Raw genomic sequence first — 23,931 nt, 5'->3', positions numbered from 1 at the left:
CTCCTCATCCTCCTCATCTGTCCTCCACCCCTCATCTGTCCTCCCTCCTCTCCCTCCACCTCCCTCCCCTTCCCCCACCTCCTCTCATCCTCCTCTCATCCTCCCACCTCCTCCTCACCTCTGTCCTCCACCTCCTCATCCCCTCTTCTGTCCTCCACCTCCTCTCATCCTCCCATCTGTCCTCCACCTCCTCTCATCCCCTCATCTGTCCTCCACCTCCTCTCATCCTCTCATCTGTCCTCCACCTCCTCTCATCCCCTCATCTGTCCTCCACCTCCTCTCATCCTCTCCTCTGTTCTCGACCTCCTCACCTCTGTCCTCCACCTCCTCTCATCCTCTCATCTGTCCTCCACCTCCTCTCATCCCCTCATCTGTCCTCCACCTCCTCTCATCCTCTCATCTGTCCTCCACCTCCTCTCATCCCCTCATCTGTCCTCCACCTCCTCTCATCCTCCCATCTGTCCTCCACCTCCTCTCATCCCCTCATCTGTCCTCCACCTCCTCCTCCACCTCCTCTCATCCCCTCATCTGTCCTCCACCTCTCATCCTCATCTGTCCTCCACCTCCTCATCCCTCATCTGCCCTCCACCTCCTCTCATCCCCTCATCTGTCCTCCACCTCCTCTCATCTGTCCTCCACCTCCTCTCATCCCCTCATCTGTCCTCCACCTCCTCTCATCCTCCCATCTGTCCTCCACCTCCTCTCATCCCCTCATCTGTCCTCCACCTCCTCTCATCCCCTCATCTGTCCTCCACCTCCTCTCCTCTGTTCTCCACCTCCTCACCTCTGTCCTCCACCTCCTCTCATCCCCTCATCTGTCCTCCACCTCCTCTCATCCCCTCATCTGCCCTCCACCTCCTCTCATCCCCTCATCTGTCCTCCACCTCCTCTCATCTGTCCTCCACCTCCTCTCATCCCCTCATCTGTCCTCCACCTCCTCTCATCCTCTCATCTGTCCTCCACCTCCTCTCATCCTCCCATCTGTCCTCCACCTCCTCTCATCCTCTCCTCTGTCCTCCACCTCCTCTCATCCTCTCCTCTGTTCTCCACCTCCTCTCCTCTGTCCTCCACCTCCTCTCCTCTGTTCTCCACCTCCTCTCATCCTCACATCTGTCCTCCACCTCCTCTCCTCCTCTCCTCTGTCCTCCACCTCCTCTCATCCTCTCCTCTGTTCTCCACCTCCTCTCCTCTGTCCTCCACCTCCTCTCCTCTGTTCTCCACCTCCTCTCCTCTGTTCTCCACCTCCTCTCCTCTGTCCTCCACCTCCTCTCCTCTGTTCTCCACCTCCTCTCATCCTCACATCTGTCCTCCACCTCCTCTCATCCTCTCCTCTGTCCTCCACCTCCTCTCATCCTCTCCTCTGTTCTCCACCTCCTCTCCTCTGTCCTCCACCTCCTCTCCTCTGTTCTCCACCTCCTCTCATCCTCACATCTGTCCTCCACCTCCTCTCCTCCTCTCCTCTGTCCTCCACATTCTCTCATCCTCACCTCTGTCCTCCACCTCCTCTCATCCTCACATCTGTCCTCCACCTCCTCTCCTCTCCTCTCTCTCTTCTGTCCTCTCTTTTTAATGAAAAGAATAAAAACATTCGGCAAATTGAAAATCTTCAGCGAATAAAAGTAAACAAATTATCCGTCAGTATCAGAAAACAAATCTAAACGTATATTAACCTTTTAGAAGTGAGGGTTCACACTCGTCCTCCTCCTCCTGTCCTCTGAGATTTGTACGTCTCTTGTTTATTTTCTGCTATTATTAAATATACAAGTATTACAATGTGCAATGGACTCTAAAGTAAACAATTGTCTGGGAGATGATGAAAGAAACATATCTATAAAGTGTTAAAATAGGCGTGTGGCGTTCAGGTTCTTACCGGGCGTTGGGTTGGTGACTTTACTTAATGTCGTTTAGGCATTTGGGGTAAAAAACTAACAAATACAACAGTGACTATTATCTTCAGTCTGGAAGTTTTATTACAGAGTGGGTCTACAATCAGATACTTTTTATGCCAGACTACAGATAGAAGGTTTAAATTTAAAGCCATCTTTTTGATTGACTAAAAGTTGGAAACATATCGCAGATTTTGCTATAATTTTTTAAAAATATATATTATATATAATTATTATTATTGTGGTTGTTTCATTCCGCTGTGACATAAAAGTGACACCCGTCACCGGGCGGGAGGCCGGCCCACCGGGCCTGTTAACGCCTGTTAATGTTCTTCAAAAGACAAAATGAGTTTTCACAAAACTCAAAGTCTGGCCTCCATCTCGTCTTGAGCGCTTGTGAACTGAATGTTGTTTCTTTTTTGATACTTGAGTATATTAAGGTAGCTTAACTCCAATCAATAAGTACATTGTTATTTTCCGCCTGCAATTAACTGTTACTTCGTAAAAACTAGTTCGGAGTGATATTGTTGATAACCGCGTAAAGTTAACTAATTTAATGTAAGTCTGGACCACGATTACACGTTAGAGTGAAACCAATAGATTTAGTGTCACGGCCCGATCTGCTCATTTCAGCGTCTCCCTCCACTGTGTGACACACACACACGCACACACACAAACACACACAAACACACACACACACACACACGCACATAGACATCTGGGGAGGAAAGTGCACCGCGAGGAGGCTTGGAGTGCCTCTCATGATAACAACTCTGCATCTCAACAAGCTGCATCCATCATCATCAACGCTAACATCTGCTCTGAGCCTCAGCCTTAAATCTCTTTCTACCCCTCCCAAGCCCTTAACCCCCCCCCCTTCCCCTTCCCCTTTCGAATCCTCACCCCTCGTTCTCTACAACATTTTTCTTCTTCCTGCTTCTCCTCTGTCCATCTTTCTCCCACGAGAAGCCACCGTGACTGCCTCCTTTTTCTTCTTCTTTCCTTTCTTTACCTAACCACTGTGCTCCATCTGCTATGACTCTCAACCAAATCCTCTTCTTCTTCTTCTTCTTCTTCTTCTTCTTCTTCTTCTTCTTCTTCTTCTTCTTCTTCTTCTTCTTCTTCTTCTTCTTCTTCTTCTTCAAGCACCCTTAAGAAAAAAGAAAAATCAATATTTAATGATGATGTTATCAGTGCCTTTATGTGTAATTTAGCCAGAGTGTCACTATGAATGAGACACTGTCAGCTTTATGGCGTCGGGCATTTATTGTGTGTTAATGGCTCCTGATGGTACACACACCAAAACCCAGTGGACATCTGATAGATTTGTCTGTTTCACTCCTGTTCATGCATTCACAGCCATGCGCGCACGTACAGTACAAGTCACACACACACACACACACACACACACACAAACTATGCATGCACAATCTGAGCATCTAAAATATACAATGTGGCAAATGAATGGCACACTTTGCTGTGACACATTTCTTGCTTTATTGTACCCTAACAAGACGATGAACGACGCTCTGGTGTCGTCTCCCTTCGGATGGATATTTCTCGCGCCATCAATCAAAAGCAACCGTTTTGTTTGGGGAAACAGAGCGCGTGCGTCGCCGGGGTATACACGTTGTTTTCTTTTTTTCTTCCCCCTTTTTTTTCGGGTGACATTTTCCTGACAATTACTTCAGCTGTGGGAGCCAACATTGTTGAGAGGCAATAATCATGATAGTTTTTCTCCGTCATTTTTCTCCCATAACAAGCCATTTTTAATCCAATTAGGCGCGCTAACGTGAGAGGCATAATACCGCGGCCCCTGGGACAGATGAGAGAATATGCAGGACATTTATCCCGACAGTCAATATTGGATTTCTCACTAAGCAGCTGTGCCTGCTCTCTCTGACATTCTCCACCTCTGCACAGTGATCCGTCCTGATTAAACGGGCTTTTCTACTTTATCAACATTCATTACATGACCCGGTCATGCATGGCGACGGGAACCCTGCAGCGGCAGCAAAGTTACACGGGCTTTCCACGTCGGGGCTTTCCGGTACTTCTCTCCATCCTCGAATTTAACCGTTGGGTGAAAGATGATATGACACGTCACACGCGGCTCCGGATGTTATAGATGGTGTTTCACATGCATGGCAGATAAAGTGTGTGGCGGTATTCCCTAAAAACTTTCCTCACCCAGACTGACTAGATTTGTTTTCACGTTACACCTGAATGCATGAACTAGTGTTGTATTACCAAACTGTTGGCTACCATATATCAACAGTTGTGAACCACCCTTATTAGAACGATATTTTAACCCTGGACAAGTCAAAATGTCTGTGGGCACGTCTCTCGTTGTGTTCAGTTCAGTCACATCTGCTAAGATGCAGAACAGATGTTTTAGTGTGCTACACCTTTGGGTAAGAGAGCAGCAAAGAGCTCTCAGGACTTTGATGCCAACAGCAGCTAAACATTGCCACCTCGTGGCGGTGGAGAGCATCACACTGCTGGACGAACAGGTTTTTGTTATATTCATTCACGCAATTATAATAATATTTGTTTTCTTCTTTTTCTTTTATCTCATCTCTGTATCACTTAATGGAATAAGTCTGTTAACTCTACGAAGAATCATACAATTATTGTTCCATCAAAAGACAGCTAATAAAACGCAGACAAATGCACGAAGAAGAGGGCTGCGCGGAGCTGATTGCAGTCGATACATTTACACAGTGCACTGAATCATTGTCATTGAGCGCATTGATTGTGTGGACTAATCAATGTTTATTAGGCTGGATGAGACTGGCCGGACCACAGCGGAGGCTGAGTGATGAAGGAACACATTCACTGAGTGTCAACGGCCCACCCACCTGCACTGAGTCTGAGGGGACCTCAAACTGTATGTTGAGGGGACAACATACGGGTTGTGTCCCCACATTGGATGTACAAGATCGATCAGAATTTGCTGAAAGGAAACTGATTTTTCTGTCATTCAAAGACATTTGACTATCAAATATAGTTGAAGATTCCTAGACACTCGACAAGGAGGCAGCGTTATGGTGTGTTCACACCGGACGCGTCAAAATTTCGACGCGCGTCGAGATTACATGTTAAGTCAATGCAAAGCTGCGTCGAAGCTGCGTAGCTGCGTATTTTCCAGCGAGCAGCGCGTCAGACGCGTTTGAAGCAGCACGAACAGAGGGTTTGTCGCGGGGCGAACTCAGCGAACAGCGCGAACAGACGCAGCTCGTTGACGCGCGAGTTCAAATTTCCCAACTCTGGCAGCAAAGACGCGTGAGTCATAGTTGCGTCAGCCAATCAGCGTTGAGCAGCTCCGCTCGTCATCGTCCTGCCGGTCGAAAAAAATGGAGGAAAAGATTATTGTCGCCGTCTGTGGGCACCCCGAACTTTACGATACAACTCTTTATGCTTACCGAAACCGGAGCTATAAAGATAAAGCGTGGAACAAGGTCGGAGAAGCCGTGGGACTACCTGGTACGTTTTGAATGTATGTATTTGCTTTTATTCTCGCTATTTGTTGTACTTTACTATCAACCAACCGCCGGCATATGTGTTTCATGGCAGAGGAGATCTGCCGCTGTAGGTGGAAAAGTCTCAGAGACACGTATCAAAGAGAGAAGAGAGAGAGCAGCGAGAAGCGCAGTCAGAGTGCAGCTCAGTCCACTAAAAAGTGGAAGTACGCTGCGGTCCTGTGGTTCCTCGACTCATTTATGACTCCGCCCCCGACGCGTCCGACGCGTCTGGTGTGAACACACTTTTTTCGACGCGCGTCAAGACTGCTGCGTCAGACGCGTAGAGAATTTTTTCGACGCGTCCGGTGTGAACGCAGTGAAATACTATAGTATAGTATCCTTACTTGCAATTGGCCAAGAATTAGATGATTTGTAAACAAAGAGGAAGGTTTTTTGTTGTCAATACTGAAAAGATGCATTGCGTTAGTCCTAGTTTTTTAATATGTATTTGTTGTTTTCTTTACAGTGTTTCTCTGTCTTTTGACACAGGTGCACCCATCATGCCTTGCTCTGGTTAGTCATGCTCGCCGACGCCTGCATCAGGGAGCCACTGACACTGACGTGGAGAGACAGGAGCCCTGTGCGGTTGTTGTACCGGTAATTGGAGACGGTCACCGCCTGCAGCTGAAAGAACGATTTCCAACACATGAGCTGAAAGGCCACTGTCTGACGTACGGGAAGCCTCCTGAGACTTTGCAAGGAAGTGGAAGTGAATCGTGAACCCAGCAGGTTCACCCTATTATACGCCACGCTGACGCAGACCCTCTCAGCCCTTTAGCTAGACGTTGGGCCACTGCACTCTCATCACGTCAGCCGGTCTGATTGTGTTTTCCTTTTTTTTTTTAAAGGAAAAAAAAGAGTTCCCTTGATGCTCCAGAACAATTATCCCACAGTGTGCTCTGTAATTATACTATTATGTAGAATTATTCTCATCTTCTGCCTGCGCCATCGATCGTCGCTGGACAATTGCAAAAGTGTGTTTGCCGCCGAAGCTCTTTTCTCCAGTATGTACAATACTTCATCAAAATGAGCACACACACCTCGGACATTTAGACATTAAATAATATTTACACTCTCACAGAATAACTGAATTAAAGAGGTTCATATGTTGTTTGTCCCCTTCATATAGACGAAGTCTCGGACTGGCCCCTGAATGTTGTGTTATCATTCATCCTGACTACACAATGTGTTGGATAGAAGACCAAACAAACAGGCCGGCATCAGATGGGAGTCACCAGGCCTCCCCCGAAGAACTCCGCTGGAAGGTAATTAAACGGAGAGTGTGTTATCCATCGCTCCTCATTAAAGCACTTTGAATTAATCACTTTCAGGGGAGAGGAATGGGGAGGAGGGGACACGGGGAGAAAATCCATGCAGACTTTAAAGTAATCTCTCTCTGTCAGGTCGGTCCAAACGGGTCGGGTCGGCTCATTACGGCCCCCGCAGGAGATGAATGGGTCAGTCAGGCTGTGGAGTCGGTGCTGGACCGCCGCGTTGACAGACATAACTGTGTGTGTGTGTGTGTGTGTGTGTGTTCGAGAGGCAACACACGTCGAGCCACGAGGCAAAAACACTTAGCTGTGCGCTATCTTTGCCAGGGAGCAGGTGTGCAGTAGCAGGCTGCATGCTGGGATACGGGGAAGGGTTAAGATGCTAATGTCTGGAATCAACAATCACTGTGGTTTAACTCTGACCACATGGAGCGGTGACGGTCACATCTGGCCAGCTGAGGCAACCATCAAAGACAGAGAGGGCCCTCTGACATCACACCCCAGAAGGTTTCATGAGCCGCTGCTGTCTCTCAATTAATGCATTTTAAAGACTTTATTTACTATATTTGCAGTTGGATTGGAAAGTGAACAGTATTACATGCATATCTTGCATTGTTAACCCCCCCCCACACACACACACAGACAGATATATGTTCCAATATATGCCAGCAGGTGGCGGTGCGGTCTTTAGTATTGGTGAGGCAGCTGGCATTGGCTTTCATTTTAATAGTGAGGACATCCTGAATTAATTACCGTAGTAAAATGAGTCATAACTGACTGTAGTAAAATGAGTCATAACTGACTCATTTTACTACATTTTACTGACTCTGTCACCCCCAGGACTACCTCCTCTTCTTCCTCCTTCCTCTCTCCTCCTTCTTCCCCCTCCTTCCTCTTCCTTCTCCTCCTCCTCCTCCTTCTTCTTCTTCTTCTTCTTCTTCTTCTTCTTCTTCTTCTTCTTCTTCTTCCTCCTACTCCTCCTCCCTCCTCCTTCTTCTTCCCTCCTGGAGGCCTCCTCCACACACATGTCACTTTAACATGCACTTTAACTGGAGGCCTCCTCCACACACATGCCACTTTTACATGCACTTTAAGTTAAACACACGTCACATGTAACATACACTTTTAACTTAAACACACGTCACTTGAAACACACACCTAAACACTTTAACGTTATTTGTTGTCCGAGCACTTTATCTTTATTTTTATCTTTATTTTTATCTTTATCTTTATCTTATCTTATCTTATCTTATACTTAAGTTCACTGTTGCTGTCGTGTTGATTGTTGTTTGTCATGTCTAAATGTTGCACCTTCCGCCAAAAGAAATTCCTCGTTTGTGTAAACATTCCTGGCAATAAAACGGTTTATGATTCTGATTCTGATAACTGACGTCAGAGCAGGAACATCTGCCAAATTTTCTCCACCAAAACAAAATGCCCTGATTCTAACAGCTGATTCAATGTGTATGTGTTTTTATGTCCCATTATTTTCTCATAATTCTATCCGCCAATCTAAATCCTGATGTCTGTATATGTGGCGGTAATATGGGAAGAGGTTATATATGATTATATGACATTATATTGGGAGGTCAACTCTGTGGATAAACCAGCATAATGCACATGAATACATCTGTTTGTCATTCAGTACAATGAGACTGTGGGTTTACGGGTTCATTACATTCATTTAATAAATGGAATTTACACAATTACAGTTTGTATCACAGCGTCACATCACACACACCGCAGCATTCGTGTGGAGTCGCCAAGGGACAAGCACCTGTGGCACATGAAAACCCACACAAACACACACACACAAACACACACACACACACACACAGACCATCAAGTGTGTGGCTCACATGTTCCGTTTCCTAAGCTGTCGTTCACATTAGCGAAGCCCACTTCAGCATCGAGACCCCGGCTGATAGGTTCAGACAGCACAGGGCACAAAGACTAATTATCATCACTGACCACTGGCTTTTAAATGAAAGTAATACACCTTGAATAGGTCATCAGCATTGTTAGGCTGAGGGGCTCTCAGACCAAATGTCATTCATTAAGTTCACGGTTGTTTCTTCTTCTTTTGGGTCCGTCGTCCTGTGTGGCATCTCAGACTTTCATCTCTTTTGAGAAAATGTCAGCCGTCATTATCTTGAGATAATTTGCTGGCCGGAGCTTCACACAGAGTCTCTCTTTGTTCGGATGGATGTGAGCACGTGTGGGCTGAAGGACTGAATGGATGTCATCTCCGACATCTGAGTTTGACCTTTCACAAAGGCGGCCTGGACACAAACGATTAGTCTCATCTTAATTAATTTGCCATGTAACTACAAACCAGATTGCATCACAGCTTCTCTCTCTCCTTCTCTCTCTCTTCTCTCTTGTAGTTGTTGTTGTTGTTGTCGCTACATTCTGGAACCTTTTGTTCTTTTTGCACTCCACAGTTTTCTCTTGTTTTGTGGAAAGATGTCTTTAATTCTGTGCTTTTAAATACAGCTGTGAGTTTTAATGCTTCGGCTTCCTGTGTGCGTCTCACAGGCAGAGAAGTATACCCAGGTGGAGCAGGTGGACCCCTGGTCAAGTATGAACTAAACAAGTGCCCGTATTGTGAATATCACACCCTAAACCACCAGTCCCTGCAGAAACAATGGAAACACGTGGAGTAGATCGTCAAATATTACAAACCATCTTTTCTGATTATGGATTATCTCTGTGTGCTCGATATCAGCAAAACTATATGATCAACCAACTGACTACAAAATGTTTTTCCCACACTAAATACCATTTAAACTTACTGATATACTTTGTTGATTAGCTTTTGCTGCCACCGTATCAATCCAGCTGCTCTCTAAAGCAGTAACTAATTAAAGATTCCTCTATATGGGGACAGAGTTGAGAAAAATACACTTATACAAAGTTACTTTATTGTCATTTTACACCAGGGTTGCACAGCTAAATGCAATGTGTGGTTCTATTGGGCCACTTAACCTTATTTGAATATTTTTTTAGAATCAATTCAAATTCCTCTGTTAGGATTAATTACCCCATTCAATGTTAATGTCGGTGTTCTTTTCGGTAGTCAACAAACAAACATAAAGTGCCTCACTTAAACTTGGAAAACAATATTAATTCTAATTTTCTGGAGGTTTTCATTGCTGGCGTCAAATTGAACCCAAAGGGTAAAATATGTTAGTAAATATATAGGTAACAGGAGGGTGAAACATTGAATCGGGTCAAAATGACCCATAGGCGGGGGGAGGCTGTAATATTGATTCGGGTCAAAATGACCCTAAGGCAATACAAGGGTTAAGAAAAACCCCCACAAAAACTAAAAGAAACCGGACTATATTATATTACATGTGGAGGATAAATGTAGGAGTCTCACAAGAAGCAGCTACTTTTGTAACGCTTGCCAGATGGCAGCAGGTTGTGGTCTTTTGATATCCCTTGAGGACTGAAGCTCGGTAGATGGGGACCAATGATGTTCTGAGAGGTTTCCAGCGCCCGCTGTACTGGGCCGTACATCCCGTGTCAGTTCGTAATGTTTCCATTCAGGATGATTTCTATTGCTCCTCTGTAAAAGTTTACACCACTTTGGCACGGGAAATTTGCCCTCTTGAAGTCTCCTTCAACAAAAAAAACAGCCAGGATCAGCAGCTTTTTTTCTCTCACTAAGATGGATATGTGTGATGACCCAGCCCGGTCTCAAAGAAATACATGAAATATCCACGACCTGTTTCAATGGTTTCAATTTGGATCCTTTTTCGTTGTGGCCGTACAAATGAAAGTCATCCACGTGACCGCAGAGGACGCAGCTCGGTACTGTCGCGGGGCGTGGTGGGGCAGAAGCTCAGGCCAGAGGAAACAAGCAGGAGTCCAGGTACAGTGAAACAAAGAGCTCTCTTTACTGAGACAACAACAGGAATCAACAACAGGTATCAATGACAAGAATCAACAACAGGTATCAATGACAAGAATCAACAACAGGTATCAATGACAAGAATCAACAACAGGTATCAACAACAGGTATCAATGACAAGAATCAACAACAGGTATCAACAACAGGTATCAATGACAAGAATCAACAACAGGAATAAACAACAGGAATCAACAACAGGTATCAATGACAGAAATCAACCACAGGTATCAACGACAGGAATCAACCACAGGTATCAATGATAGGAATCTGTCAGGGGACACGGGAAAGAATGTCGGTATATAAAAGGAGGTAAACCACAGGTGAGGGAATGAACCATCAAGAGACACTGGGGAGGCACACAGAACAGGGTGTTACAGTGAGTATCACACAGTGAGAAAGACTAGACGTCTGGGGGGGTGAGAGGGTCGGACAAACACATGCAGTGGTGCTGAGCCTCGATACCGTCTTGGATGACCATGATTGGTCGTTTGTGATGGGGATTCCCAAGAACTGGCGATGTCCATGTCGACATCATTGGGATATCAACATTGACAGGGGACATATTTCATCATTTTATCAGAAACTGTATCCCGTGGTCAGTCAAAGAGCTACAGATGCTCGTTTCCTCACAGGCCTTTGAAGCTCCAGTCACAAGCTGACCTCTGACCTTTATACCCCTCAGCTTCTCATGCATGACCCCTCACTTCCAACTCACAAACACGCCACAGTGCTTTATTTTAAATGCCTGTTGGGAACTGAACCCAGGGGTAAACATGCTCATGTGCACTCTAAAAAAAAGAAAAGTTGAGTCAACTTAAAAAAGTGAGGCAACCAGCTGCAAAGCCTTTTTGAGTTCACTCAACTAAGGGCTAATGTGTTGTGTCAACTTATGATAAGAAGTTCACTCAAAGTGATATCTTAAGTTTGTCAAACGTAACATTACTATTCAGACGTATTTATGTATTAAAGTTAACACGACTTAAAATATTGCATTTGATAGTTACATCTCCTCATGTACTTAAGTTCAGAACACTTAAAATATTAAATTGGAGAAACTTTAAAAAATATATATATATATACACTTTTATTAATCCCCAAGGGGAAATTAGTTCTCTGCATTTAACCCATCCTTAGTTATTAAGGAGCAGTGATGCGCCTGGGAAGCAGCTGGGGGTTCAGTGCCTTGCTCAAGGACACTTCGACTTGCAACTAATGGGGAGAGCGGGGATCGAACCTACAACCTTGGGGTTGCAGGACGCCTCACCCCACTGAGCTACAGCCGCCTTTAAATTGTGTGTTCTTGTAGATGCAAAACATACATCAACAGCACTTAACATTTTGTTGAGAAATGTTTTGTTGAGAGAACTTACTTTTAACTTAAAATGTTTTGTTGAGAGAACTTACTTTTAACTTAAAATGTTAAAAAGTTGTGCTGGACGTATACGGCATTCTGCAGAAACACTTAAGGTGGCGTGGACTGGCACGAAAAATCTCATGCAGAAGTGCACATGCGCAGTGGTAGACGGATATTCTTCTCTCTTCTTCTTCTTCTGCTTTTACGGCGGTTGGCGGTTTTTTCTCTCTCTCTCTTTATTGAACATTTATTGTGAACAGACAGACATTCAGCAGATTAAGATTAAGATTTAGGTATAAAAAGTAGACGTCAATCAAATGAAATCTGAAAAACTAAGGTATCTAAATATAATAAACAAACAATGAAATTGTAACGTAATTCAGAATTGAACAGCCTGGAAGAGCTTCTCCAATAATACGAGTCCGCTGTAGTTCTCTCAATTTAGGGAGACGTTTATTCACTGATCAAAAGCAAAGTACAAACCACGGGGAGCTCTCCTCAACTTGCAAGTTGAAGCCCGAAAACCACACTCCTTTAGCACATCAAGATTCCATCTTTTATACCCAGATCTCGTCACAGGTGCATATCCCATCCTCGACCCCGGTGGGCTGTCTGTTGGCCGTGTGCCCCTCTTGGTATGTGTAAATATTGATAACAAGTGTGAATGTTGAATACTGTCAGGCGTGGAGCTGCCCTTGAGCTGCAGACACAATATCTCTGTCTCCTCACAGGCAAATTGCCGTCTCTTCTGATGCTTTGCCGGAACCTAGACATTACGGTCCCTTCAATAAATCAGATTAATATTAACAGTATCAAAAACCAATGTATTTTAAACAGGGGCTAAAGAAAATATTTTTATATTATTTTATTATTTAAAATATAAGATTAAAGTAGTATATATATATGTATTTATACATATGTATTTACATATATATATATGTATTTATATATGTATTTGTATATATATATATATATATATATATATATACATATGTGTGTGTGTTTACTGACATACATGCGCAGTGGCCTTAGTTACCTCAGCAGATGCCCAAACCACTATATTAAGTTTTCTCAACTTAACATTTTAAGTGGATTCCACTCTTTATTAATGAAATTGACATTTTGAGTTCGTTCAACTTTTTTCAAAGGCATTTGTTGACTCAACTTTAAAAAATGTGTTAGGACAACAAATTTGAAGTTGGGCTTTTTAGAGTGTGTGCCCTGAGCATTCATCCCTCACACACTGTGAACATGTGAAATTCATGTTTTAGCCGGTAAAATTAGATATAGAGACAACACACATTCATCCAACGGAGAATGTGCTTATGAGCCAATAACATTGATTTGATCAGGAGACATGTTAAAAAGTGTTTAATGAATAAGTTAACATGAAAAAAACAACTTACGAGATGTAATGAATGTCGATGCAATGTAATTTCTTGTGTGTTTATATGTATTATTGTGTCATCTGAATAAAGTGCCATCATATAGTGTGAAGTACACAGTAAATTCCCCAGTGTTCAAACTTCATTGTCAAAGTATATTGACTTATTACAGTTATTACAACAATAGGAAGAGTGTGTAAATATTCAGAGTTAAACATGTTCGCGTAAAATATACAGTGTTAAAGTGAAATGACTGTCAGAGTCATTACACCTAGAGCCAGAGTAAAACCCGTGATGACAATGTTCACTGTACTCCGGAAAGCTCCGCCCCCTCCTCCTCCTTTCAAGTTGAGTTCATCACGTGCGTTTTAATTCTAGAAAGACTGCAGTAAGTTTCAAATGTTAATAATTCATCAGAAGCAACATTTTATAATAACTCTATACTGAGTTCAACTTACACTCGAACTGTTTTTGTGTCTTGAAATATTGAATTGCAGACGGCTAAGGTGACCGAGTCAAAAGCTACAGTCATTAAAGACAGGTAACACTAAGCCAGTAAACATATGGTCCCTATCTGGGGTAGGCGGTTCAATCCCCACCTTAGTTAATGTGTCCTTGAGCAAGACACTCGGCCCTGAGTTGCTCCTGTAGAGCTGTGTCTATACGGTGTATGGATGTAACATGATTAGTAACTTTTTGGGGATAAAAGCGTCAGCTAAATGTGATGTAAAGTAACACCATTACACCGAGAAGTGTTCATTTTGATTAACACAAGCCCGACTGTCAAATATAAATAACAAGTGTTATTTATATTTGACACTCGGACTAGTGTTAATCAAATTAACAGTTTTAAATTGACACTGCCAATTTTGCTGTGTAATCAATGCACCGCACAATGACACGGCCTATAAGCAATATTATGTATATGCAATTTGGCAGCTTGACCTTCGGTCTTTTGATTAAAATTATGAATTTCCCACAGAGATTGAAATGAGTTTCGAGCGCGCGCGCTTCAGTTTGTGTGAGTGACCCTCTGATGTCCGCCTGCCGCCTGCCGCCTGTCTGTCTGTCTGCGCCTCTATAAAAGCCGCCACCTCTCACACTGCGCCGTTATTTCCCCCCTCAGCTCCAGGAATCACTTTACCGAGAGACGCACTTCAGGATGTCCGTGGCTCTGCGCGCGCAGCTGTTCCTCTTTCTGATCTCCCTCTCGTCGAGGACCGGGCTCTGTCGCTACATTGAGGTGAGGCTGTTTGATTGGAGATCAATAATTCCTGAAAGTTTCTGCGAGAAAGGCAAAAGAAGAAAAAAAGACAAATCCAAATGTCCATTTCCGTTCTGTCTCCGCTCAGGACAACGATGCTGCTGATGGATTATACTCTCTGCTCGGGTTGGACCAGAAAAGAGAGTCAGAGGATTTTATTTTCCGCCGACCTCTCAGTAAGTGGTGCAGTAAACAATGGCTTTATTTCAGTAGATGATTCAGTAGATTCTTACCGACTTGGCAAACAATAAGTGCACCGTTTGCATAATTAAAAGTATGTTAAAGTGATGGATTTAAAACATTCGGCGCAGAGATGTTCATTGTATAGTTCTAGTGTCGAGAACATGTGTGATACCTAATCAATCAATTCATCACAACATCTGGACTGTACATTCTGCACATGCAGTAATGTAGGACATTCATGTATTTGAATACACAGGGATTGAAATAAATATAAATAAATATGTAATTTTTGTTTTTTTAAAGTCCTTTATACCAGCATAATTAATGAGCACATATTGAATACTTTTGGCACAAACTCCCCATGAGCTCTCATCAGCAACTCTCCGGTCACTTATGAACACTGTGTGTGTGTGTGTGTGTGTGTGTGTTTTCTAGGATGTTTGGACATGCTGGCCACCGAGGGCGACTTCACCTTCGTGGCGTCTCAACCACAGCTGGCCTGCGCCTCCTTCATCATCGCTGAGCCCAACGAAGTCATCAGCCTGGAGCTGTCCGATGTCAACATCGACTGCGGCGCCGGAGACTTCATCAAGGTTGGCTCCTCTCGTCACAAAAATACCCCCCCCCCCCCCCTAACCCCTTTGTGAGTAGAGGACAGAAAGTTCAGGGCTCTTCGTGAGTCTTTTTTAAATGTGTATTTCATCGCCTCCTGTTTGATTAAAATGTTGCCAGGCAGCGTTAAGGCGCCGTTTCAAAAGGGCCAAACGCCCCAACGGATCCTCTGTGCATTGGTCACATTACTCAGAGCATGTGGGAAGGCTTTGGTTGTGCAGCCAAGCCTGCCACTTACAGTGCAGAGCCCCTTCATGGAGGCCAGAGTGGCAGGAGTACACTTGTATCACACGGACTCACTGTAGCAAACTGTGCTGCACGCTTTATCGGACTCCGAGCCTTAAAAAAAGACACCTCATACAAAGTTGCCTTTTTAACTCAACTTTGTGTTCAATTCACTCAATATAGATTTAAAAAATATACTATAAAGCTATATTTATATCGCTAATGTAGTCTAATTGCCAGTCTTGCAATTAGTTGAAGACCCGTTCTACCTCCGGAGACCCCCTCCCCCCACACCCACACACACAATAGAAAACACAAGAGTTTCTGAAAGGGTTTCATGCATACATTCTCCGGGTGAAGTGAATATGATTTTCCTCCCACAGATGTTTGACGGCTGGGTGCTGAAGGGAGAGAAGTTCCCCAGCAAGCGGGACCACCAGCTGCCTCTACACCAGCGCTACACGGACTACTGCTCCTCCACCGCACCGCGGGGGGCCGCCAGCCGCTCCTCTCAGAACGTGGCCATGATCTTCTTTCGCATCCGAAGCCCCGACAGCGGCTTCACCCTCGCCGTCAGAAAGATGCACAACCCCTTCCGTGAGTCCTGCTGCACCTTCCGGAAGTGATGAAAATCTAAATAAATAGACACAACTTTCATGACAAAATGTAATTGTAAACAACACAAATCTTTCACGCAAAAAAGAGAATTTAAACAATCTCCAATGCCTTGCTTTTACAATCTGATTTGTGTTGTTTACTTTTATGTGTGTGTGTTTTTTTAAAGAGGACTGGGCTGGTGACTTTCTGGTCCAGCATTAATCAAGGCCGAGGGCGACAGGAAGAGATTGAATGGGAGGCATGCACCTGTTTTCCAGCTGCTCGACACACACGGTGTCAAGCGACATCACGATCACAGCGTAGCCGCGAGACCGAGGCGTATAAAAAAGGAGTTTAAATGGATTATCCGTAGGCAATTTCCATAAATCTCAGGCCAATGTGTGAGGTTGCATTTATATACTGACTGCTAAATCCACAATTCTCCTTTTGTTTTATCCGATCCCTTAAGGTCACCAGTAAAACTGTTTTCAAATAAGTATTTATTTATATACAGTCAGCTCCGTTGTATGTGAGTGACAGTAACCGACCTAAAAATTGGAAAATAATAATAATGACACATACACAACAATCAAAAGTCATCAATCTCATCTTCAAATCTTGAGGAACCAATAACACTTAATGTTATGTATTCCAACGTTCTCTCGTTAGCTACGATTGGCGCGACTCCCTTCCCACGAACATGTTTCTAAATGAACAATATGTCCGCAGGAGAAAACTGTTCCGACTCCCGTCGGTGCCCGTCGAGTCTACCAGACGGTTATCAATTCAAATGTCGTTATTTTCTTATCTTTGTCATCAGAAATGAAATTGTATTTTCATGCTCTGCTCTAATTGTGTCCCCTCCCCGCAGTCAGCCTTGATCATGTCCAATTTGTAACATGATGTGTCAAGTAATGAGTTTCTCTCCCCATGTGTGTATGTGTGTGTGCGTGTGTGTGTGTGTGTGTGTGTGTGAGTGTGTGTTTGTGTGTGAAGCCTGTAACATCATGTCTCAGAGTCCAGAGGGCAGCTTCACCATGGTGATGCCACACCAGCACAGGAACTGCAGCTTCTCCATCATCTACCCCGTGGAGATCCGAATGACAGATCTGAGCCTCGGGCAGGCCAAAAGCAATGAACTCAGCCCAAAGGTGACACACACACACACACACACACACACACCGATAGTTATACAAACCTCTTGTTGACAACGTACTCTCACTTTAATGAAAGTCCTCTTTAAATGAACGAATGATGTGAACTTCATGTGAACTGTTGGAAGACACTTGCACTTGCATCGCAGATCCGTTTCAGATGTTTGGCACGCTGGTTTAAAAAAAAAATCCATCATGCTAGATTGAATCCCATCCTTCTGTAGAGACATGTCAGTTCAGGTATCGTAACTGAAAAACATTCGCCAGCGAACCTCTAAAAAAAATATCGTTGACGGAGAGTTTTGGAGAGTCGGCCAAAAAACGACGAACATACAACTGTAGTTAGAGAGATGCTGTGTGGTTCAGAGGCAGTTGCGCAACAGCGTCTGATCAGACGCCCGTGGAGAGAGGTCAGATCAGGCAAAGAGAAAACACCTGTGGAGGAGCTCCAGTCACACATCGCTCCATGTCTCTGGACGTAGATGATGATGTTGGACCGGTTCTGGTGGATGCTGTCGATGAGGGTTAGGGTGCTCGTGAAACGTGAAACGTAACAAGCGGTCTGTCGAATGTGCAGCTCCCCTCGGCCTCAAGGTGTTTTATTGGAGCTCACTGTCCAGCTGTAACTATTCACTAAACAGACTGGAATCCGGTTACGGAATCCTAAAGTAATAAACGCCACATGGAATCCAAATCTCTTTAAGGGAGTGATGCACAGAGATGGTGTAAACCGTGTCTTGAGCAATATTAAATGACTCCTGAAGATGTTGGCATGTTGACATTATGATAAAAGTGAAAGTTCTGCCTTTGCTGGGCCAAATACAATAATCTGACATGTATGTGTCCACTGGAGTGTCGAGGGAAGCCTAAAGTTTTAAATTTCTCAGATGATTTATATGAAGACTTTAAGCCCCCAAAGCTGTCTGTAATCGTATTTCATGTATAAAAACAAAGTATGTGATAAAAGAGGAGGAATCTGGATAGAACATATTATGGGGTTGAAACTTGAAATACCCTTAAGATTTATAGTGTTATTATGAACATAATATCAGAAAACTGTCTTTAAGATAGTTATATTTAACTCTCTATTAGCAGTAGTTCTCAATATTTCTCTAAACAATACCACAACAATATGCAGACCAAGCCAGAATTGAAAGGTTTTCTCTGTAAGTATATTTGTCTAATTGCAGGTTAAAGTATTTCGTCAAACTTAATATAAGACACAATCACCTAGTAAGGGACTTCTAGTGAGATATAAGGACTTGGTTTTAGACTAATCATCTTGAATAGATAGATAGATAGATAGATATATACTTTATTAATCCCCAAGGGGAAATTTGTCGAGTCAGTAGCAGCAACACACAAGAATAAAAAAAACAAAACACAAAATATAAGAAGGGTTAGGGTGATCTGGCAAGAGGTGAACTGTTGTAGAGCCTCATAGCTGTCGGCTATCTTGTTCAGTGATGAAATACTAGTTGAGCATTAAAGGCTTATGATAACACTTCCTAATACTAATGAAATGTAGCTCCAAACGAGTTTTCCTCAGATAATTACAAAATCTCTTTCCATCTTAAAGTTGTACTCCTCCGTGACCGGCCCCCATGCCATGGACGGGATATCTCAGTAACTCCGCGATGAACTGATTCTAATTGGTTGGGCAACGGTCACTATATATATATTTTTTTTAACTTTAAACTTTTGTCCATAAGTCACTAATTAATAAGCAAATGATGTCACACATAAGTCTAATGGGATAAAATTATGAATTGAGGACATTTTGGACTGACGAATGAAAACTGCAACAAAAAAGACTTTTGGCCCATAATCTTGAGGTGGTAATTCTACTCTTCCTTATTAATATAACTCATTTAAGTACTTGCATGACTAGTATACACAAGGTTGAACCAAAACTGGAACCTGCTCATCAACACAGGTTACCTTCAACATTGCACTATAATATGCATTTCAATACCAGAATATGTACTTGTTTACTTCTCTTTACAGGGACAGATATGGGCGGGCTGTTCGGGGTCAGGTGACTACGTGGAGCTGCTTGGGGGCAATGGGGTGGACACCTCTATGATGTTCCCCATGGCTGACCTCTGTTACTCCCTCACGGGGCTCGGTGAGTCTGGGACTTTCAATGTAACAGTAGAAAATAAGGTTTATTTTTACTGGATAATGACTGTCCTATTGTTCTATTTTATGCTATATATACTATACCATATATATATATATATATATATATATATATATATATATATATAAGTCTTGGCTCACTATTATTTATTTTAGCTGATATTGTTTTCCAGAAATTGGCATTTTTTTAACACAGTTTGGTACATTTCACCATGTTTATTGACAAACACATACAATTTAAAGTCCTGCTGCATATTTTGCAAACACTGCTCACCACGGTGTAACAGCAGCATGGTCCTCTCTTGGTGAGCACAGTCCAGAATGTACTTCCAATAATAGACATTCTGACTTGTTTTTCACCATTATAAATCATTAGATCATCATCATTAGAAAAATAACGACCAATACATTACTATATTTGCTGAAAAACAACCCAGGAATTAAAAAAATACAATAAAAGAATATAATCTTTTTGATATGCATCTGTACTATATTTTATTATACATCAGTATTGATTTACCAAGCTCTCGGTGGATTGGTGTCCGTCACACAAAAAGACACACACACACACACACACACAGCTGCTCTGTGTCCAGTGTAAAGTATGTGTTTTTCTCTCTGGCCCTTCAGCCCAGATGAAGATTGGTTGTGATAACTCGGTGGTGAGGCTGGTGTCCAGTGGGAACTACATCAACCGCGTTTCCTTCCAGTACCGACTACTGGAGCACCGCGAGCTCCCCAAGAACCGAGAGAACGCTCTGGATAACTTCTGCTCTGTGGAATGAGATCACTGCACACACACACACACACACAGTCATCCATCTCTCTGTAAATACACCTGTTTGACCTATGTCGCCAACACATATTTCGTATTGTTTTTTGCCAAATATTTGCTTTAGTGTCCTTTCCTTGTTTGCTTTGATCCTAGAATATTTATTTGAATTAAATCAAATAGATGGAGGTTGTTGGATTTAGTTGTTTTCTGATTAGTCGTATGTCAAAAATATCTGGGATATGCTGCATATTTCTTGGCAAGAGCATTCGTGTTTATATCCGTGTCAGTATTTTTTGGGAGGTTTTTACCGTCTCTGCTTTCTTTTATGTTTAAATTGCCTTGACAATTTCAAAATAAATATGACTTGCATGATGAAGCACATTTTTCAATGTTTTATTCCCTCTAGTCCAGCACTAAATGCCATACGGGACGTGAATGTGTGATACTGGGTTTTATCGTTTATTTATCAAGAATAAAGATAAATATGTTCCTCTTTTTTGCTAAACTATCTCATTTCTAAACCAATGAGTTTTGCTTTTTTTGTTGCAAAGCTAGTGACACCACTTTCGACTAGACTGAAATAACCCAACAACTTTTAAATTAGCATGATATTTTCTACAGAAGATAGACTTTGATGACTTGATTTGATTTCCATGAAACGTGTTACAGACATCCACGTCCCCACCAGGATGAATCGTACGTTAACATTGGTGACTCCATACCCTCTCATCCAACATAATCATTCGGTCTACTTTTGTATTGGTCCAATACTTTAGTTTATTACCAAATACCTGCAAAGACAAATGGCATTTCCATTAGCCTTAACATGCACTTTGTGTGTTTAAGGCTAATTAGCTAATCAGGCTCACACACACAACATTAAGATGGTGAACACGGTAAATATTGTATCTGCTGGATGTTATGAACGTTTTAGCATGATAACATTTGCATTAGTCTCAAATGCAGTGCCTCAGAACCGCCTCAATGAGCGGCTCGCATGTCTCTGGACCTTTGCTGCCCTTCATTAAAGGTGCTTTGTATGAAATTAGCCAATTTCTGTTGCCTCACAACAAGGCCTATACAGCCAGTGGGGCTCACAAAGCAAGTACCGTTTATGAACTACAAGCAGACACGACCAACAAAGCACAGAACAGCTCAGATAATAACACACACACACACAGAGGGAGAGTGACGTCCCTCTGTTCAGGTAGATGTTCTACTCCACTATGTATTTTGTAGCTCTAGCAATGCTCCGAATCACCTATATTGCAAATGTTATGGTGTCCGGTTTTGATGAATACTATGTGGTGTTTTGGAAAGCACCGTTGTGCTGCTATTCAGACCCAAGAAAAGTGTATTTCTGTGGTAGATGTCTCATGCTTCCACATTGGGAACACAGAAATGTTAATATTCATGCACCAACAATGTCAACCAAGAGTCCAGAAGAATGACGTCTAATCATTAATAATCATCTAATATTTATGGAGGTCTGGATCGTGGTCCATGTCTCCTACCAACTATTCATACACTCTGTCATACTCATTGAATGTGTTTTAACTCGAATCTGTCCTTCTGTACACATTACATCTATTGCTCCTGTCCATCCTGGAGAGGGATCCTCCTCTGTTGCTCTCCTGAAGGTTTCTTCCCTTTTTTTCCCCGTGAAGGGTTGTTTGGGAGTTTTTCCTGATCCGATGTGAGATTCTGGGACAAATTGTAAAGCACTCTGAGGCAAATTCGTAATTTGTGAGAATGGGCTATACAAAATAAATAAACTGAAAACTGAAACTAATCAAATGCTGTCAGTTAAGTCCTAGAAGACGTCATTGATTTACGCGGCTACATCAAGTGTGTGTATAATGCAACTGTGTGAGCATTCAAATGTATTCAAATATTTCCTTGGAGATCAGTGTTCAGCGATGACGCATGCATTTGTCTTCATTTTTGTAATCCAATCTGTTTCAGAGACAAACTCTGAAGTAGCTTTCATAGTGGTTGATCATTGCTCAAAAATCATAATTAAAAAAAGCTTAGTACTGAGAGCACAGATACACCACAATGTTATAACACTGTGAGAATACAGGTTCGCTTGTGACCCCTCTCCATCTCAGCCCTAATCTCTTACATACTTAACAGCGCTGTACCCTCAGTGTGAATGAATGCGCAGCTCTTAATGGGATTATCCCACAAGCCTCAGTGCTCATATTCCCCTCGACTCCCTTCTAACTGGCTCGCTTTTGATCTTCTCTTTACGTGGAATTAATCTCAAACATGCTCAACCGCGATGATTCAATTAACTAGCGGATGTCTTTTTTCGCTCGATGTGTTGCAATGTTCAGTCTTCATTAGAGGATGTAACGCACATCGGATGCTATCGAAAGAGATAAAGGCAGATTATTTGTTTCTAGATTAGATTAGATTAGATTCAACTTTATTGTCATTACACATGTACAAGGACAGAGCAACGAAATGCAGTTTGGCATCTAACCAGAAGTGCAACAGAAGTATCATAATAAATACATGATATACAGGTTATGCGGAGATATAAGTATATATTTCTGGGGTTGCTAAACTAGTGCAAATATTCAGTGCTGCGTACAGCATCTATAGCGGCCTGTGATGGCGGACTGGAGATTGGTTTGTCACCTGTCAGACCAAAAGGTGCCATAAGTCCTTGTGCATTGCGTTTGTAATAACATTGAAGTAGCAGTAGAGAGGAAATTGTGTTTATTTAAGATATTATTCACACTGGACTGTTTAGTGAATACACAGAGAGAAGGATCTGTTACTGCTATACTTCCTTATTCTTTCTCTCCCTCTCTTTTCACGAAGAACTATTCTCCATCGCTGTACTTTCTATGATACATATGTTTTTGGTTATTACAAAGATAACAGTAAAGTGTCGTACAGTAACATATGTTTTATCGGGGAAATATCCAGTTGATGTCACAGAAAGAGGTCCTTTATTGCTTGTTCTCAACTTTCCACCCCTTGTACACTGACAATATGTGTGCTGTGAGTGACTAATTAGCCAGCCAGTGACTGGCATTACACGTGTTTATGTATTCAGCCTTATTTAATCTGGTCAAACTAAACATAAAACATATTTGCATGTAGATACACATCAGTGGGAAGTTAGAAGAAACACAAAAAGAATATATTAACACAATTATCAAAACAAAAAGTAAAATTCACGTGAACTAAAAGGGCTTTACAATCTGTACACATACGATATCCGGTCCCAGGACCTCACATCGGATCAGGAAAAACTCCCAAGAAATAAAATAAAACTTTCACATTGAAAAAATGGAAGAAACCTTCAGGAGGGCGACAGAGGAGGATCCCTCTCCAGGATGGACAGGTGCAATAGATGCCACGTGTGTAGAAAGAATCCTTACAGATTTACAACACATTCAATGAGTATGACAGAGTGTATGAATAGTTGGTAGTAGGCATATTCCACGATCCAGACCTCCACAATCCATCAGGCAGATGGAGGAAGAGAGGAGGAGTGGGCGGGGCATCAGCAGGGCCATGGCATCAGACCCAGGTCCAAAGGACCCTATGAGATGTGAAATCACAAGGACTCCAGGGAGGAAGCAGAGTTAATAATGTGCAAGTATAGAGAGAGAAGAGGAGA

General features: G+C 42.7%; 1 protein-coding gene across 2 annotated transcripts; it reads left to right on the top strand.

Moving 5' to 3' along the window:
- Nucleotides 1-5,219: 5,219 nt before the first annotated feature.
- LOC130197320 (corticotropin-releasing factor-binding protein-like) lies at nt 5,220-20,667 on the top strand. 2 transcript variants are annotated; one of them, XM_056419942.1, is made up of 11 exons: nt 5,220-5,372; nt 5,900-6,081; nt 6,259-6,414; nt 6,540-6,675; nt 14,466-14,582; nt 14,692-14,779; nt 15,222-15,379; nt 16,007-16,220; nt 17,217-17,371; nt 19,382-19,502; nt 20,147-20,667. In XM_056419942.1, the coding sequence occupies exons 4-11, from the start codon at nt 6,595-6,597 to the stop codon at nt 20,299-20,301; spliced, it is 1,089 nt and encodes a 362-aa protein (XP_056275917.1). In that variant the 5' UTR covers nt 5,220-5,372; nt 5,900-6,081; nt 6,259-6,414; nt 6,540-6,594; the 3' UTR covers nt 20,302-20,667. The 2 variants fall into 2 exon arrangements, with proteins under 2 accessions (XP_056275917.1, XP_056275918.1); XM_056419943.1 differs by having other exon boundaries at nt 5,900-6,384.
- Nucleotides 20,668-23,931: the final 3,264 nt, after the last annotated feature.

This window comes from Pseudoliparis swirei, chromosome 7, assembly GCF_029220125.1.
Source record: "Pseudoliparis swirei isolate HS2019 ecotype Mariana Trench chromosome 7, NWPU_hadal_v1, whole genome shotgun sequence".
NCBI lineage: Eukaryota > Metazoa > Chordata > Actinopteri > Perciformes > Liparidae > Pseudoliparis > Pseudoliparis swirei.
This window is presented reverse-complemented; position numbering and strand designations above follow the sequence as displayed.

Excerpts from the sequence above, each read along its gene's own strand:
- LOC130197320 (XM_056419942.1), top strand. The coding sequence starts at position 6,595 with ATGTGTTGGATAGAAGACCAAACAAACAGGCCGGCATCAGATGGGAGT. Across the intron at positions 15,380-16,006 it reads GCGCCGGAGACTTCATCAAG|ATGTTTGACGGCTGGGTGCT; the intron begins GTTGGCTCCTCT and ends TTCCTCCCACAG. Across the intron at positions 16,221-17,216 it reads AAAGATGCACAACCCCTTCC|CCTGTAACATCATGTCTCAG; the intron begins GTGAGTCCTGCT and ends TTGTGTGTGAAG.